The following is a 15,185-nucleotide window of genomic DNA, read 5'->3' as shown; positions in this document are numbered from 1 at the left end:
TGGTTTTGTTTTTCTTGCACTAGATATTTTGAAATGTACTTAACACCTTTCCTGTTTAGGGGGGTTTTTTTGTCTATTTTTTCCACCTTTTTTTCAAGACAGGTTTATGACATTTTTCTGTTTGGAGATCAACTCCTTTTTATCCCAGCTGAACTATTCCCCAAGATGGTCTCTTAGTATAGATTCTCATCTCACTATGTACAAAAATGTCAAATTAGCATATTCTGCCAATAGTTACCTACATTTAACAGGAATGGAATAAGATAGTTATTTCACCAGAGCATTCTTGGTTTTTATGTATCACCTATATAATTTTTGATTTTTTAGCTATGATTTCTGCATATTATAGATACCATTTATGTACCTATTTGAACATTCTATCCCTCTTGCCTTGACCTGCACGGCTAGGTTCAGGATCTGAAGGAGGGGCCAATGCACAAATGAAAATGCTATACAAGAAATATGAATTTAGAAGGCATTGGGGCCCTAACTGGTTTGGCTCCGTGGATAGAGCATCCACTGAAAGGTCCCAGGTTCGATTCTGGTCAAGGGCATGTACCTTGGTTGCGGGCACATCCCCAGTAGGAGGTGTGCAGAGGCAGCTGATCGCATGTTTCTCTCTCATTGATGTTTCTGACTCTATCCCTCTCCCTTCCTCTCTGTAAAAAATCAATAAAATATTTTTTTTTAAAAAAAAGAAGGCATTGGGGGGGCCAGGTGGAACCTCTTTCATGAAGAGGCTCACTGAGTCCTGGCCTAGTCCGCTTCTTTTTTTAAAAAAAAAAATATTTTTATTGATTTCAGAGAGGAAGGGGAGGGAGAGACAGATAGAAACATCAATGATGAGAATCACTAATTGGCTGCCTCCTGCATGCCCCCTACTGGGGATCGAGCCCGCAACCCGGGCATGTGCCCTTGACTGGTATTGAACCTGGGACTCTACAGTCTGCAAGCCGATGGTCTATCCATGGAGCCAAACCGGCTAGGGCAGTCCGCTTCTTATTCAGTTTTAGATACACATCTTGCCCTCAGTAAAGCACGGCAAACAAGCAGCAGACAGACAGTCTCAAAGGTCAGTAAAGATCAGTAAGGTCCAGTAAACATTTACTTGGAGGCTATCAGGTCAGGAGATTGCTTCGAGACACCACTATCTCAACATGAACAATCGGTGCCTAGCATAAGCCCTGCTAACGCTCAAGGTCCATCAGCGTCCCGCGTTCCTTGGTGCATGCTCATGACAGTGTTGGCATGCGGTGGCTTCCCACACCTCTGAAGAACAAGTTACTGTTTTCAGCTAATAAGACTTAGCTAGTTTGCATTAAAGCAGAATATATAAGATGGAAGATAAGCAATATCACAATTCACAAGTGCCCTCTATTCGGGAATAAAATGAATCTTTTGAGCTCTTCACTTTATTTCTATAAGACCACTATCTTTGTTTTTCCCAAATGGCTCTCAGTCTCTAAGCAGAATTCAATCCAGCAACCTAGAGGCTAAATGACCTCATAACTCATTAGCAGTTCGCAGCCATCTGGAGCCCTTGAGGAGATCAGTGTTCAAAGGGCTGATAATAAAGACAACAGCATAATTATTTCTCGGCCATGATTACACCTTTAGATGGCAAGCAGTCAGCATATTTATTCTGCAGACTGCTTAGGTGGGTGTTTTTGAAGGTATAATAATACTGTGGTAGGAAAACTTGTTTCTCTGCCCTCATCTAGCCTACAAATAGGTAAACTGACCATCACTAAATAACTTATTGAATCACAAAATAGTTCATTGTAAAAAAGGGCATAGAGCAAGGGAGCGATAGTATACGAACACCAAATATAAAAATTGCAAATATAAAACATGCAAAGGAAATAGCCACTTGGACTGTGGATAGTTCTCAACTCCAAGGCATGTCCTGCCAACAACATGGACAGAATCACGTGTGACTTGCTGTGTTTTCGCTTTCTAAAGTGTTCATTCAGTAATCTGTGAATTTCTAACACTAACCCATTTGTCTTCTCATTTTCTGTAGGGACTCTTCCTCCCTCCTGCCCCAGAAATGTCTTCACTTTCAGAATATGCCTTGCGCATGACTCGCCTGAGTGCCCGGCTATTTGGTGAAGTTGCCAGGCCTACTGATTCCAAATCCATGAAAGTGGTGAAACTGTTTAGTGAGCAGCCTTTGGCCAAGAGGAAGGAGACATATGACTGGTATCCAAATCACAACACTTATTTTGCGCTCATGGGGATACTGCGTTTTTATGGCCTCTACAGGTAATGACAAAAAAAAAACACAAAGCAACCTATAAGAGATTATTGCAGTAGATCAGAAAAGGGGGGGAAAATAGCCTTTCCATCTTTATAGTTTTGTGGTTCTTATAATAGTGACCAGCTAGTCCAAAAGATAGTTTGGGGGGAGGAGGGAGGGGATGGAGGCTTTCAAAATATTCACGATGGGACCCTGGCCGGGTGTTCAGTGGTTAGAGCAGTCACGGGTTCGATTCTAAGTGAAGGGCAAGTACCTTGGTTGCTGGCTCAATCCACCCAATTGGCGCATGTATGGGAGGCAACCAGTCGATGTATCTCTCTCACACACCCTCTTCCCCCCTCCCTCTCTTTCACTCTCTCTGAAAAATCAACGGAAAAAAATGTCCTAGGCAACCAGTCGATGTATCTCTCTCACACACACTCTTTCCGTCTCCCTCTCTTCCACTCTCTCTGAAAAATCAATGGAAAAAATATCCTCGGGTGAGGATTAACAAATATATATATCCATGATGGGCCTACCAAAAATAAAGGGAAACATGCACTTATTGGAAGACATAAATTAATTATGTCCATAATGTGACTTAACATTGACTAGATACTGAGCTATAGAGAGATGTTTAATTGGTCAAGAGCATTCTAAGCGGATGCGGAGGAAAACTGGTCCAAAGATTGAGCAGGTTCCTGTTGCTCGATCTGCTTCCTAGCTGGTGTGGGGCAGCCTCATTTCTTCCCTGGTGGCAATTTTGTTGGAGTTCTTATTGCCTTCCACCCTTTTCTGGCATTTTTAGTTGATACACTTTTTAATATGCTAACATGGTCTAAATGAGGTGTAGTTCACCTTTAATTGTAATATGTAAGCTATTAAAATAGAATAATAGTGTATAATAGTAAGAGTAGTAGGCTCTTTCCTGCATATGTATGTTTGAGTATGTATAGGAAGTGGGAGCTCAGAACACTATACAACTCTCGAAATAAAATATATCAAATACCTGCCTAGGGCAACAAAACAAAATTTAATTTGGGACTGTTCACTCTAATGTAATAAAATTACTAGTTCATTCCAGATAGCTGCATTCATTTATCCAACATATTTTTTGGAGTACCTTCCACATGTGGGCACTTATGATGGGCACAAGGGAGCCACAGTGAACAAATAGGATAGATTTTCTTAGTTAATATATTATTACAGATTATAATCCATGCATATTTGAACTTCTGGTATTGCTTTGGGGACAGTTTCCCTTGCCATTAGCCTGGGCTCAGAAAATAAAAATTAATTTTATTATGACCGAAAAGAAAATATCACTGGAAGGCAGATCTCCTGAATAGAAAATTATAACCCATAACAAAATCACATTCAGCTACTTTAATGTACCTATTTGCTGCCACTCTCCACTTGTTTGAAAAATAAAGCCTTGCCTATCTTTGGGGACAGGGAAAAAACACTTAGCATTTCGTTATCCATAGAAAAGCATAATTATTTTCATGTAAATGGTTCCTCGCCTGCTGTGGCAAAAGGCAGGATGAAACTAGACAATTTACAATAAATAAAATATTACTCCAAGACCTGCAAGGGGGAGGGAAGTACAGATTCTCAAAAACAGTGACCCATTCAGTCTAGCAGGTACTTGGGCCATTTTATCAACAGAGACAAAAACCCCTGCCTTTGAAGCTTTCTTTCTGGCTGGGGGTGGATGGGAATGGGGGAGGGAATGTAGAAGAGGCGGAAAAACAGTAAATAATTATGTGGTATGTTACAAAGTTGGACATCTATGGAAAGAAAAATAGTGGAGCAGGGTGGGCAAGATCAAGGGTGCTGAGAGGGCACTGGGTGAGTGGGGAGCAGGTAGATCACAGTCTTAAACAGGATAGTCAGGGTTAGCCTCATTGAGAAGATGAGGTTTACGCTGAGACTTGAAAGTGATGAGTGAGCCCAGTGGAACCTGGAGAAGAGCTTTTGAGACAGATGCAAGGGCAGAGCAAAGCCCTGAGGCAGATGTGCACCTGGTGTGTTCCAGGAGCAGCACGGAACAAGGGGTGAGCGGTAGGACTACAGGCAGATCATCAAGGGCTCTGAGGGCTGTGGGAAGGACTCTGGCTTTTGCTCTGGGTGAGATGGGGAGCCTTTTGCAGGGCTGTGAAGAAAGGAGTGATAGGATGTGACTTAGATTTTAGAAGAATTACTCTGGCCACTGTTGAGAATAGATTATTTGGGGCAATCATAGCTAATCCCAAAGAGATATGTTGTATCCATCATGTTCATGGACTGAAACAACATACCCTATAAAACCACTATTTCAAAACAGCCTAGGAAGTTAAAAATTGGCCAGCAAAACCCTCTGTGACATTTAATTCATATGCTATTATTGTCCATACTTTACAGATGAAGAGAATAAGATTCAAAGAGGGAAGGTCACTTATCCAAGGTCACGCAGCTACTAAATGGCGGAACTGTGATTTGAAACCAGGTTCAAATGGGTTCCTGAGCTTACATATTTAACCGTTTGAGTCCCAAGCAGCGCAATCGCCCCGCGCTGCTTGGTATTTCTCGACATAAAATAAAACAAGCGCTATCACGCTGTTTGGGTCTTTTCGTACTCATTTAGAGAAAGCGCAGTTGCGCTGTTTGGGATTCTTCGACAGTGTTTTTTTCAATACAACCCTGGGACTCAAACGAATCATATGTTTTCTCAACATAAAATCTCAGCAGCGCAATCGCGCTGCTTGGGACTCAAACGGTTAAACACCACTGTTCTCTAGGTATTTGATTGCAGAATACAGACATTTTTACACATCGTGGGCAGTCTTCATCTTACACCCATCTGCTTGTACATATAGTCCTGGTTGCCTTGAGTACCTGTCTTTTGATTTGGCTACCATCTGCCTGAGCCTTTTGGTGTGAACTGTCTACTGCCATTAAGTCAGCTTCCTCCACACTATTCCCCCTTGTAGTAGGTGCTAATTCCTGGGGTTCTCAGGGTCTCTGTGTAGCTATTGAAGTTTTTACCCACTTTCTGCTCCTCTCGTATTTTGTCTTGGTATAATAGGGAAACTTGGGTAATTATTAGTGTGGTATCATAGTTCCATAGGTTTACATGGCTGGCCCAAGAAATAACTGTCATTATTTCTCCGAAGGGGAACTGTAATTTAGAAGTGAACTTTTGGAATACAATGAATCTGTATGTTGGGGACTCCCCATCCTTCCTGTTCACCAAGCTGAGCATGTGCTTTGTAGAAGTCAGGAATTAATTACCACAACCACCTAAGGCAGTGGTCGGCAAACTCATTAGTCAACAGAGCCAAATATCAACAGTACAACAATCGAAATTTCTTTTGAGAGCCAAATTTTTTAAACTTAAACTATATAGGTAGGTACATTGTTATTAACTTAATTAGGGTACTCCTAAGGCTTAGGAAGAGCCGCACTCAAGGGGCCAAAGAGCCGCATGTGGCTCGAGAGCCGCAGTTTGCCAACCATGGATAAGGGAACAGTGCTAGATTGGTGTACTTCTCCAATCTGTAAAATCCTGGCTTTTTTCTCTCTCCATTCAGAGACGAGCATCAGGACTTCAAGGAGGAGCAGAGACGTCTGAAGAAACTTCGTGGAAAGGGAAAACCAAGGAAAGGAGAAGGAAAAAGAGCAGCAAAAAAGAAATAGTGTTTGTCAGTGCAGAAACTTCCTCCTCTGCAACTGAGAGCAGAAGCAAGAGTTTATTCTCTTTCCCCATGTTGAATGAGGAACACAAATGCTCCGTGTTGAAGTCTGATCCAGTTAAAGTGTGACCGGTTTCTTGACCACATTTTAATTCTGCAAAGTTATTTTGGCCTTGGTTTTGTAATCTGAGGTTTACCACATTCCCTAAAGAAATGAATGCAGCCCAGCCGGTGTGGCTCAGAGGCTGAGCACTGACCCAGGAACCAAGAGGTCATCGATTGGATTCCTGGTTGTAGGCTCAATCCCCAGTGGAGGGCATGGAGGAGGCTATTGATGATGTTGCTCTCTCACTCATCAGTGTTTCTCTCCCTCTCCCTTCCTCTCTCTAAAAATCAATAAAAACATTTTTAAATATATATATAAAAAGAAATAAATGCATAGATTATTGTTGAATGGCTTATGTGGGGTGAGAGTGGGATGTTGGGAAAGGGAGGGAAACATTAAGTAAGCACACTAGTCTCATTACTTTCTCTTGCTTCCCCATAAGCCCTGAAGTCTTTCATCTCTGGCTATTCAGACACTGTCTCCACCTCCAAGCTCAAACTTTATGTGCCTCTCCACCCACTCATTTGAGAATATCTAATAGAGTATATACCTGGTAAGAGAATATTAAGCATCTGCTGTATACAAGGTACTGGGGTCCTGGTAATACAGTGATTAGCAAGAGAAACAGTCCCTACCTGGTAGGACTTTCAGCCTTGTGGAAGAAATGTTACCTAATTATGTAAATACAATAGTATTAAATGCTACAAAGGAAAAATCCAGACTTCTAGGAGAGGGTGGATGGGTTGGTGAGTTGATCCAAAGCGATAGCAAGAGGCCCAAACGTCAGTAGGGAGTTTAAAGGCCTCCCTAAAGAGATGATATTTAAGCTGGCTCTGAAGGATGAATAAGAGTGTGGCAGAAGAAAAACAATGGTAAAACTGAGGCACAGAGACCACCTAAAGTAAGAAGTCCTGTTCAAGGAGTTGAAAAAGACCACTAACTAGTTCTGGTTGGTCATAAGGAAATAGAGGCCAGATCATGAAGGGCTTTTGCAAGGTCTGTGAAAAAGCTTGGCCTAACCAACTTCACCAAAGATCACAGTGTGTGAGATATTATTTCCATTAGAGAGGACTGATGTATACATGTGAGTAGCTAGCTGCTCATTTTATTGTATTCTAGCAATGAGCCTCTCGTGAGGTTGTGAGGGCCTCTTGGGTGTTTTCGTTTTTTTCAAGAGTCGCTCTGAAGATGTCTAGCACTGTCTAAAGTACTTTTTTTATTGTAGTAAAAAGATTTACCATCTTAACCATTTAACCATTGTTTCTACCTCTCAGGAAAAGAGCACAGTGCACAGGCAAGAGTATGTATAGCTGCTACAATTTTCTTTCCCTGCAACTTTAGAAATATTGGCAATAACTTCCCTGTGAATAATTCTTGAACTAGAAAGGATCCCACTACATGTTTAGATAAATGATATTTTCAAAAGATACATAATCCAGATGGTATGGCCAGGCCTATATTACAGTCAAAAAATAAAAACTATTGAATTGCATAAACGAAGCTGCAAAACTATTCTGCAATTTGGCTCAAATAAACTTATAAAAATTCTCTACATATAAAAACCCTATTAAAATTGGGTGATTTGTATCTGATAGATGTGAATTCCAGCAGAAGGCTGAGAATCCATTTAGAACTCTTTCCTTGAGCACCTGCCACATGCCTGACATACTAGTAGTAGAAAACACAGCTGAATAGACTTAGTCTGTAAAATTGTGTGAATGTGTGTGAGCGTGTTGTAAAATATTGACAAGATCTCAGGGATTTCCTTTGGAAAGTGCAGACATGCTGTCGGCCAGTGTATCTGAGCCTGGTGGGTGGATGACTACCCCAGGATGCTGGGCTGAGAAACAGGCTTGCACCCAGTGCAGAACATCCCAGTGATGTTCAGATTTATGTCCTCTCCAACTTTTGAAGAAGGCCTGCATTGCAGGAGCTTAGGAGAATTAATGTGTTATTTTAAAAAGAGTAACTAGAATAGACACCAGCAGCCAACCTGAATCAGAAACAGACTTGGTGGTTGGTTCACCAAGAGCCTGCGCGGAGCCTTAGCACTGTCTCTCAGGAAGCTTGCAGAACACCCCGCAGCAGATTAGTGTGCCGCTGCTCCATGCTGAAAGTCAGAAACTAACGCTAAAACGTATTTACGTAACTGTTCCCTAAAACCAACTGATAAAGTAAACGTGGTGTAACTCAAACCAGCCTGTAGAGCAGATGAAAAGTAGACGATACGAGGGGAGAGTTGACTCTTGATGCCATGAAAGCAACACATCTCAGGACACCAGTGACCAAGGGCTGCCATCAGAACTTTAACTGCAGGGTAGGCTAGCCAGATTGTTTAATTGGAGTTCTCTTGCCAAGACCAAAACTATTTGTTTTCCCTCTAATGTTTGGTATTTTGTGTGCATGGAGGATTTTTCCCTTGATTTCAATGGCATAATAAAAAGAAACTGGGGCTCTAGCTGATTTGGCTCAGTGGATAGACCGTTGGCCTTCAGACTGAAGGGTCCTAGATTCGATTCCAGTCAAGAACACATGCCCGGGGTGCAGGCTCAATCCAAAATAGGGGGTGTGCAGGAGGCAGCTGATCAATAATTCTCTCTCATCATTGATATTCCTCTCTCCCTCTCCATTTCTGAAATCAATCCTTCTATATAATAAAAGGCTAATATGCAAATTTTCCCCTCTGGAGTTTAGGAGACCTGGAGTTTGCTTGCTTGCTATGACATGCGCTGACCACCAGGGGCAGTGTGGAACATGGTGGGTGACCAGCAGCGGCAGCAGGGTGCTGAGGGAGCAAGGGAAGGAGGAGGCAGGGAGGCAAGGAACCACACAGTGGCAGTGCCTGGGCAGCGAGAGGAGGAGGCGGGGAGGCGGGGAACCTGATCGGCCCTTATCGCTGGCCAGGCGTAGGGACCCTACCTGTGCACGAATTAGTAAAAATATTTTTTTTAAAAAAAGAAAGAAACTGGGCTTTGGATTTAAAAGTCACGAGTCTGTGACAAAGTTCTACCTACTGGCTATGTGGCCTTATGTCAATTGTCCTCTCTGAACCTCTTTCTGCCTCTGTAAAATAATGATGATAAAACTTCACATATATTTGTGACAAGACCTGTGTAAATTGTAAAAGTCAAATATTTCTACATAGTTATTTGTATAACTAGAAAGAATTAATTATGTCTTAACCCCTAGAGTGCCAGGGAGCGTGATCACGCTCCTCCTGCAGTGTTAACATTATATGTTTTGTTTATAATACAATCAGCAAACAATATATGTCAAAGATGAAAACAAATGTAGTAAAGGTTTCCTTAAGTTTTTTAATATGTAACTTCATTTACTTGCAATTCATAATTTTTTTCCTAAACTGCTGTAAAATCAGCAAAAATGCCTTGGCAATTTTAGCATAGTTCCTAGGATATTGGTTGGCACTCAAAGGGTTAAGAGCAGATTTTTCCAAGGCAATGTTTACAAATATCTGCTAAAAATACAAAGTTCTCTACATTTACATGCAGCATGATAGGTTCAGGAAGAAGCAGGTGGGAGATGAATTTTATTATTTATGTAATCATGGGCTCCAGAAACTCATTTTTTAAAAAGCATCATGCACATGCACACAGAGACATATCTCAGAGATATTGCGAGTTCTGTTCCGCACCACAATATATGGGAATAAAGCAAGTCAATCTTTTTGTTGGTGAAGGATCTTGCTTAATTTGTAAAACACACATCTGTGACATGCAATAAGGCAACACACAATAAAATTAGGTGTTCCTCTATGTGTGTGTACAGAGACACACATACATATAATCTTGTTTATGAAGTATCTTCCATGAAAGTCAAAGTCAAAACTTAAAATTCTACTCTCTTTACCCTTTTCCTCTTTCCTCACACATTTCCCCCAGAGCTTCTAAGTGCCTACTTTTAAAGATTTAGAGGCAGGAACAAACTTCAAGAGTTATAGAAGGAAAGTTCTTTTAACCTGCCAACCCTGTCTTCATGACCCTTTTATAAGTTCAATGAAAGCATTTTAAAAAATTAAACAAAATAGGTAAAACATTCAAGAAGACAGAAACAACCAGTAAAACCCTGGATATTGAGATAACTAGAAAACCAATAAAACTTTTATACTGAACTTAAAACAATGAAATGTTTTTAAAATGACATAAAGACAGGAAAACAGAGGGGGGTCATGAAACTAATGGGAGGGTTGGCCAAAGAAACTATCCAAGTGCAATTTTCTAACTTAACTGAAGGTCTGGCAATATTATCCTATATAATAAAACCCTAATATGCAAATTGACTGAACGGCGAAATGACCGGCAGAACAACCAGTCGCTATGACATGCACTGACCACCAGGGGGCATATGCTCAATGCAGGAGCTGCCCCCGGTTGGGGATTGGACCTAAACTGGCAGTCGGATATCCCCCAAGGGTGCAGGCCGGGCTGAAGGACCCCTGCCCCTGTGCACGAATTTCGTACACCAGGCCTCTAGTAAGTTCATATTAAAGTAGAAATGAGTTAAATCAATGTAGATTCTTCTTTCTGTTTGCTTGCTTTCTTTCTTTCCTTGTATTAATTTTAGGGGGAGGAGAGAAAGAGAGAGAAACATCCATTTGTTGTTTCACTTATTTATGCATTCATTGGTTGATTCCTGTATGCAACATTGGTGTATTGGGATAATATTCTAATCAACTGAGCTACCAAGCCAGGGCCCAACCAATGTAGCTTAGATTCTAAGACCATCCTCATTCTAAGTAAGGAAACGTTTTCTGAGACAGAAGATAGATTCATTTATGCAGAACTTTCTGTGTCTATTGCAGAAAATATGAACTCTTCCTTACTGACAGTCTAAATTGGTGCTCGATATGGAATATCTTCCCAAAAGAGCCACAAAACTACTAATTGAACCACTGGATTTTAAATTAAAACAGCATTCCAAACAGAAATTGGAAGCCTCAGATAGAACACAAGTTGAATCTAAAAGTCTGAGTATATCTAGTATGAGAAATGAGCAGAGTATTTAGCACCAAACAAGTGAAATACACATTCTTAACAAAGAAGTTAGAGGTAGGACAGATCAATGTGGTTTGAATCATCAGAAATGACTTTACAAGCAGTGAAAGCAATGAATGTGAGTCATGTCAACATTTTTTGGAGCACTTACCACACATTGAGCATTGGACTTTGTAGCCTTATCTTATGTAACCCTTGTATGATAGTATCCCCAATTTACAGATGAGAAAGCTGAGGCTTAGATTGTGCCCAAGATCACACAGCTCTAAGTGTCTAGACCAGTGGTTCTCAACCTTGGCTGCACATTAGAATCACCTCTGTTTCTTTGTTATGGGGTGGGGCCACGACATTAGTAACAAAGAAACAGAATTTCCAGAGGATGAGGCGCAGAAATCAGGATTTTAAAAAGATTCCCAGGTGATTCTAATGTGCAGCCAAGGTTGAGAACCACTGGTCTAGACTGAGGTTTAAATCCAAACCACCTGACTTCAAAGCCTGTACTGCCAATCACCACACTGTGACAGGTAGGATCTTCACAAGCAGAGAGAAAGGTTTACAGTAAATAGCACATGCATGTGCAAATACCTGCAAACAAACGTGGAAACTCTGGTTCATAAGAGCAACAATGGGTACGGCTGGGCAACCTCAGAGTGTAACCAGAATGAACCAATAGGAGTCCTTAAGGTCCCATGACCTGACAGTGTAGCACTGATCTCTAAGTCTGAGGACTAACAACAGTACTAATTGGTCCAGTGCTTTACCACTTGCTGGGCAGTATACTTAACTTTTCCTATAAGTTACATCACTTATCTCCTATGAGGTATTATTTTCCTCATCTTGTATGTGAGCTTAAGTTTAGAGCTATGGTTCTCCGCTCTGGCTATGCATTCCAATCACCTGGGGGAGCTTAAAAGAGCCCTGTGCAGGGTCTCACTCCAGAGTAATTCAGAGTTTGGGCAGGAAGGAGAAATAACTTAGACATTGGTGTTTTTGAAAAGTTCCTGAGGTGGCTCACTGTGCAGCCAAGGTTAAGAATCATTGGTTTAAAGCAGTATTTCTAATGTTAGTTAGTATGCAGCAGTATTATATGCAGGGCTTAAACAGCTGAGCCTCGCTGGAGTTTCTTACTCAGTAGGCCTTGGTATGGCCCAAGGGTTTGTATTTGTAATAGCAGTGAGCATGTGTTCCTGATGCTGCTGGTCTGGGAACCACACTAGTCATTTAAAGTCACTTGGGCTGGCAAATTACTGTGGCCCTAGCCTCTCCAGTGAAATTCCCTAGCCAACCTGGAGCCTTTTGCTAAACCTGAAGGAGCAAATCTTTAGAACCTAACAGCAGACAAACAAGGTGTTACACATATGGAGAAAGTTTTAGTTAATATGAAAAAGTTCATGAAACTCTTGAAAGAAGTTTGAATAAATGGAGAGATAGCCCATATACATGAATGGAGAAATTACATATTATTAAGATGTTTGTTGTTTAATTTGTATAATTTATCATTTCTATCAAAATTTCAATAGACATTTTTGGAGTTTGACAAAATGATTCAAATTTTCAAAATCCACTTGGGCCCTGACCAGTTTGGCTCAGTGGCTAGAGCGTTGGCCTGTGGACTGAAGAGTCCCAGGTTCGATTCCAGTCAAGGGCATGGACCTTGGTTGCGGGCACATCCCCAGTAGCGGGTGTGCAGGAGGCAGCTGATAGGTGTTTCTCTCTCATGGATGTTTCTAACTCTCTATCCCTCTCCCTTCCTCTCTGTAAAAAAATCAATAAAATATATATTTTTTTAAAAATCCACTTGGAAGAAAAAAAATAGAATACAAAAGAAATTCTGAAAAGGAATGATATGGGGGCCCATATCAAGTTTTGAAACATAATTTAAATTGTTTTTTAAAATACTGATATTGGTGTTAGAATAAATCATTGGGGAAAAAGAGATAACCCAAAAATATTTTCTATAACGTATAAGGTTTAACATACAATAATGGATGCTTCTCTAGTTAGTTAATAAATGGTGTTGGGACAATTATTTGGCAGTTGAGGTGAGGGGCAATTTAGGTCATCACTTCACACCATACACCGAATGAACTTTGGATGGGTTAGTAATTAAACATAAAGGGGACATTTTTTAAATGGAAACTGTAAGAGAAGAGATGAATCACTAGTTAAACTTGGACAGGTTACTTCTTTAACTTCAAAGTAACAAAAGAAGTCCCAGGGAAAAGGCAAGCAGATTAAAAAGTTTCTTAAGAAAATTTCAAAGAAAATGATGGAAAAATATTTATAGCAAACAAGACAAATAAATAGGGTCATTTTCATTTATTTTTAATATGTTTTTATTGATTTGAGAGAGAGAGAGAAAGGAAGAGGGAAAAAGAAAAACATCTATGAGAGAGAAGCATCAATGAGAAACATCGACCCGTTGCCTCCTGCACGCCCCCTATTGGGCATTGAGTCTTCAACCAGCAACCTCTTGGTGCATGGGACAATGCTCAACCAACTCAGCCATACTGGCCCGGCAATAGGGTCATTTTCAAAATCCTATGGAGAGCTCAGCTGGTGTGGCTCAATGACCCAGGAACCTAGAGGTCACCAGTTTGATTCCCGGTGAGGGCACATGCCTGAGTACAGGCTTGATCCCAGTAGGGAGCATGCCGGAGGCAGCCAATTGATATTTCTATCCCCCTCCTTTCCTCTCTCTAAAAATCAATAAAAACATTTTTTAAAAATCCTATAGAGAGCTTATACTATTTTATAAGAAAAAAATCAAGTAACAATAGAAAAAGGGCAAATAATATAAATAGGCCATACACAAAACAGCAACTACAAGTAGTAAACGAACACAGGGGATGCACACTCCAGCCTCAGGGCCTTTATACATTTGCCTCTGAACACACTTTCTCTAGACATCCTACCTGACACTTAAACTCACTTTTGGGGTCTTTGTTCAAATGTCAATTTCTCAACATTGCTTTCTCTGACCACCCTATTGAAAATCACAAATGTTATTCACTAATGTACCATACCCCATTTCTGCTTTATTTTTTTCCATAGCATTTTTCACTGCCTGGCATACTGTCGTTTGATTATTTGTTCTGCTACCCCAGCCAGAATCTAGTTTTGTGTGGACGGGAATTTTACTCACTGCTATGTCCCCAGTGCCTGCAACAGTACTTAATTCGTACCATCACCACATTTTTGTTGAATTAATGAAATACTCCAATTCACTTGTAACTGGAAAATAAGTGAAGTACATTTTTTGTCGCTGTATTAGAAAAGAAACAAATAGAGAAAGGGAGGTAGGTAAAAAGAGAGAGAAAGAGAAATGAATGATAGTTCATTTGGATTGACAAAGTGATTTAGTAAACAGGGAAATTGTTTCCAGGATTTTGTGGCAGTGGAGTAAAAAACTGGAGAGATAGATCCAGTGGGTTTTGCATAGACAAGACAGGCATATTTGTGGAGTTTAAGAGCAGAGGCGAGAAGAAGAGATTTTGTGCATCTCAGGAAACAAAAGCTTTTTGATTTGCTGTCTTTTGGTGTGAGTTGCATTTTACCTATTCTGGTAGCAAATATGGACAGGAATTGCTGGCTGCCAAGCATGAGCATGAACTTGAGCTCCAATTTCTGGACCCTTTGGTCCAGAATGAAGCCAGACTGGTGACCAGCGCAACTGGTCTAACAGCTGGTGTATCCTGAAAGAGTAGGCAAGGGCAAGGTCACTCTGGGTCTCTAGCCACAATCTAAAAGGTCAGCCAAGGACCAGGCAGAGGGGATGTAGTGCAAATTTCACAAACGGATGCAGGAAACCAACAGCAATGGGAACCGGAGGGGTAAGAGCTGGGCAGCTGTCAGTGTGGGGGCAGGGTGCCCCAGGTGAACAGGGCTCTGCTGCTGCCAAACTAGGGGCCCCCAGCACTCTAGCTTATTCTGTTCACAGGTGGATAAGCTCTTGATGGAAAGTTTGGTGTAAGTGTGCATTTTACCTGTTAGCTGAAAAATAAGTTAAGGTGGCAAAGTCACTAGCACATGAAAATCAAAAGTGGATACAACATGTTGGGGTTTAAGTAAGGGGAAAGTAAAGATTAACTCACAAATTTGATTTACACACAATCTTTTAGAAATACTTCTACTACGCAAAACTTGGGGTTTGT

General features: G+C 40.9%; 1 protein-coding gene across 1 annotated transcript; it reads left to right on the top strand.

Annotated features, from left to right (window-relative positions):
- Positions 1–2,007: 2,007 nt before the first annotated feature.
- On the top strand, positions 2,008–6,330 carry LOC139001241 (small ribosomal subunit protein mS33). The gene is made up of 2 exons (XM_070402959.1): positions 2,008–2,265; positions 5,812–6,330. Exons 1-2 carry the CDS (start codon positions 2,051–2,053, stop codon positions 5,915–5,917), a joined length of 321 nt encoding a protein of 106 aa, XP_070259060.1. The 5' UTR covers positions 2,008–2,050; the 3' UTR covers positions 5,918–6,330.
- The last annotated feature ends 8,855 nt before the right edge of the window (positions 6,331–15,185 follow it).

The sequence above is a fragment of the Myotis yumanensis genome, unplaced genomic scaffold (assembly GCF_028538775.1).
Source record: "Myotis yumanensis isolate MYYU_CA2020_CCGP unplaced genomic scaffold, mMyoYum1.0.hap1 SCAF_223, whole genome shotgun sequence".
Classification (NCBI taxonomy): Eukaryota; Metazoa; Chordata; class Mammalia; order Chiroptera; family Vespertilionidae; genus Myotis; species Myotis yumanensis.
This window is presented reverse-complemented; position numbering and strand designations above follow the sequence as displayed.

Coding starts and splice junctions, on each gene's coding strand:
- LOC139001241 (XM_070402959.1), top strand. CDS start 2,051: ATGTCTTCACTTTCAGAATATGCCTTGCGCATGACTCGCCTGAGTGCC. Junction 2,266..5,811: donor CGTTTTTATGGCCTCTACAG/GTAATGACAAAA, acceptor CTCTCCATTCAG/AGACGAGCATCAGGACTTCA.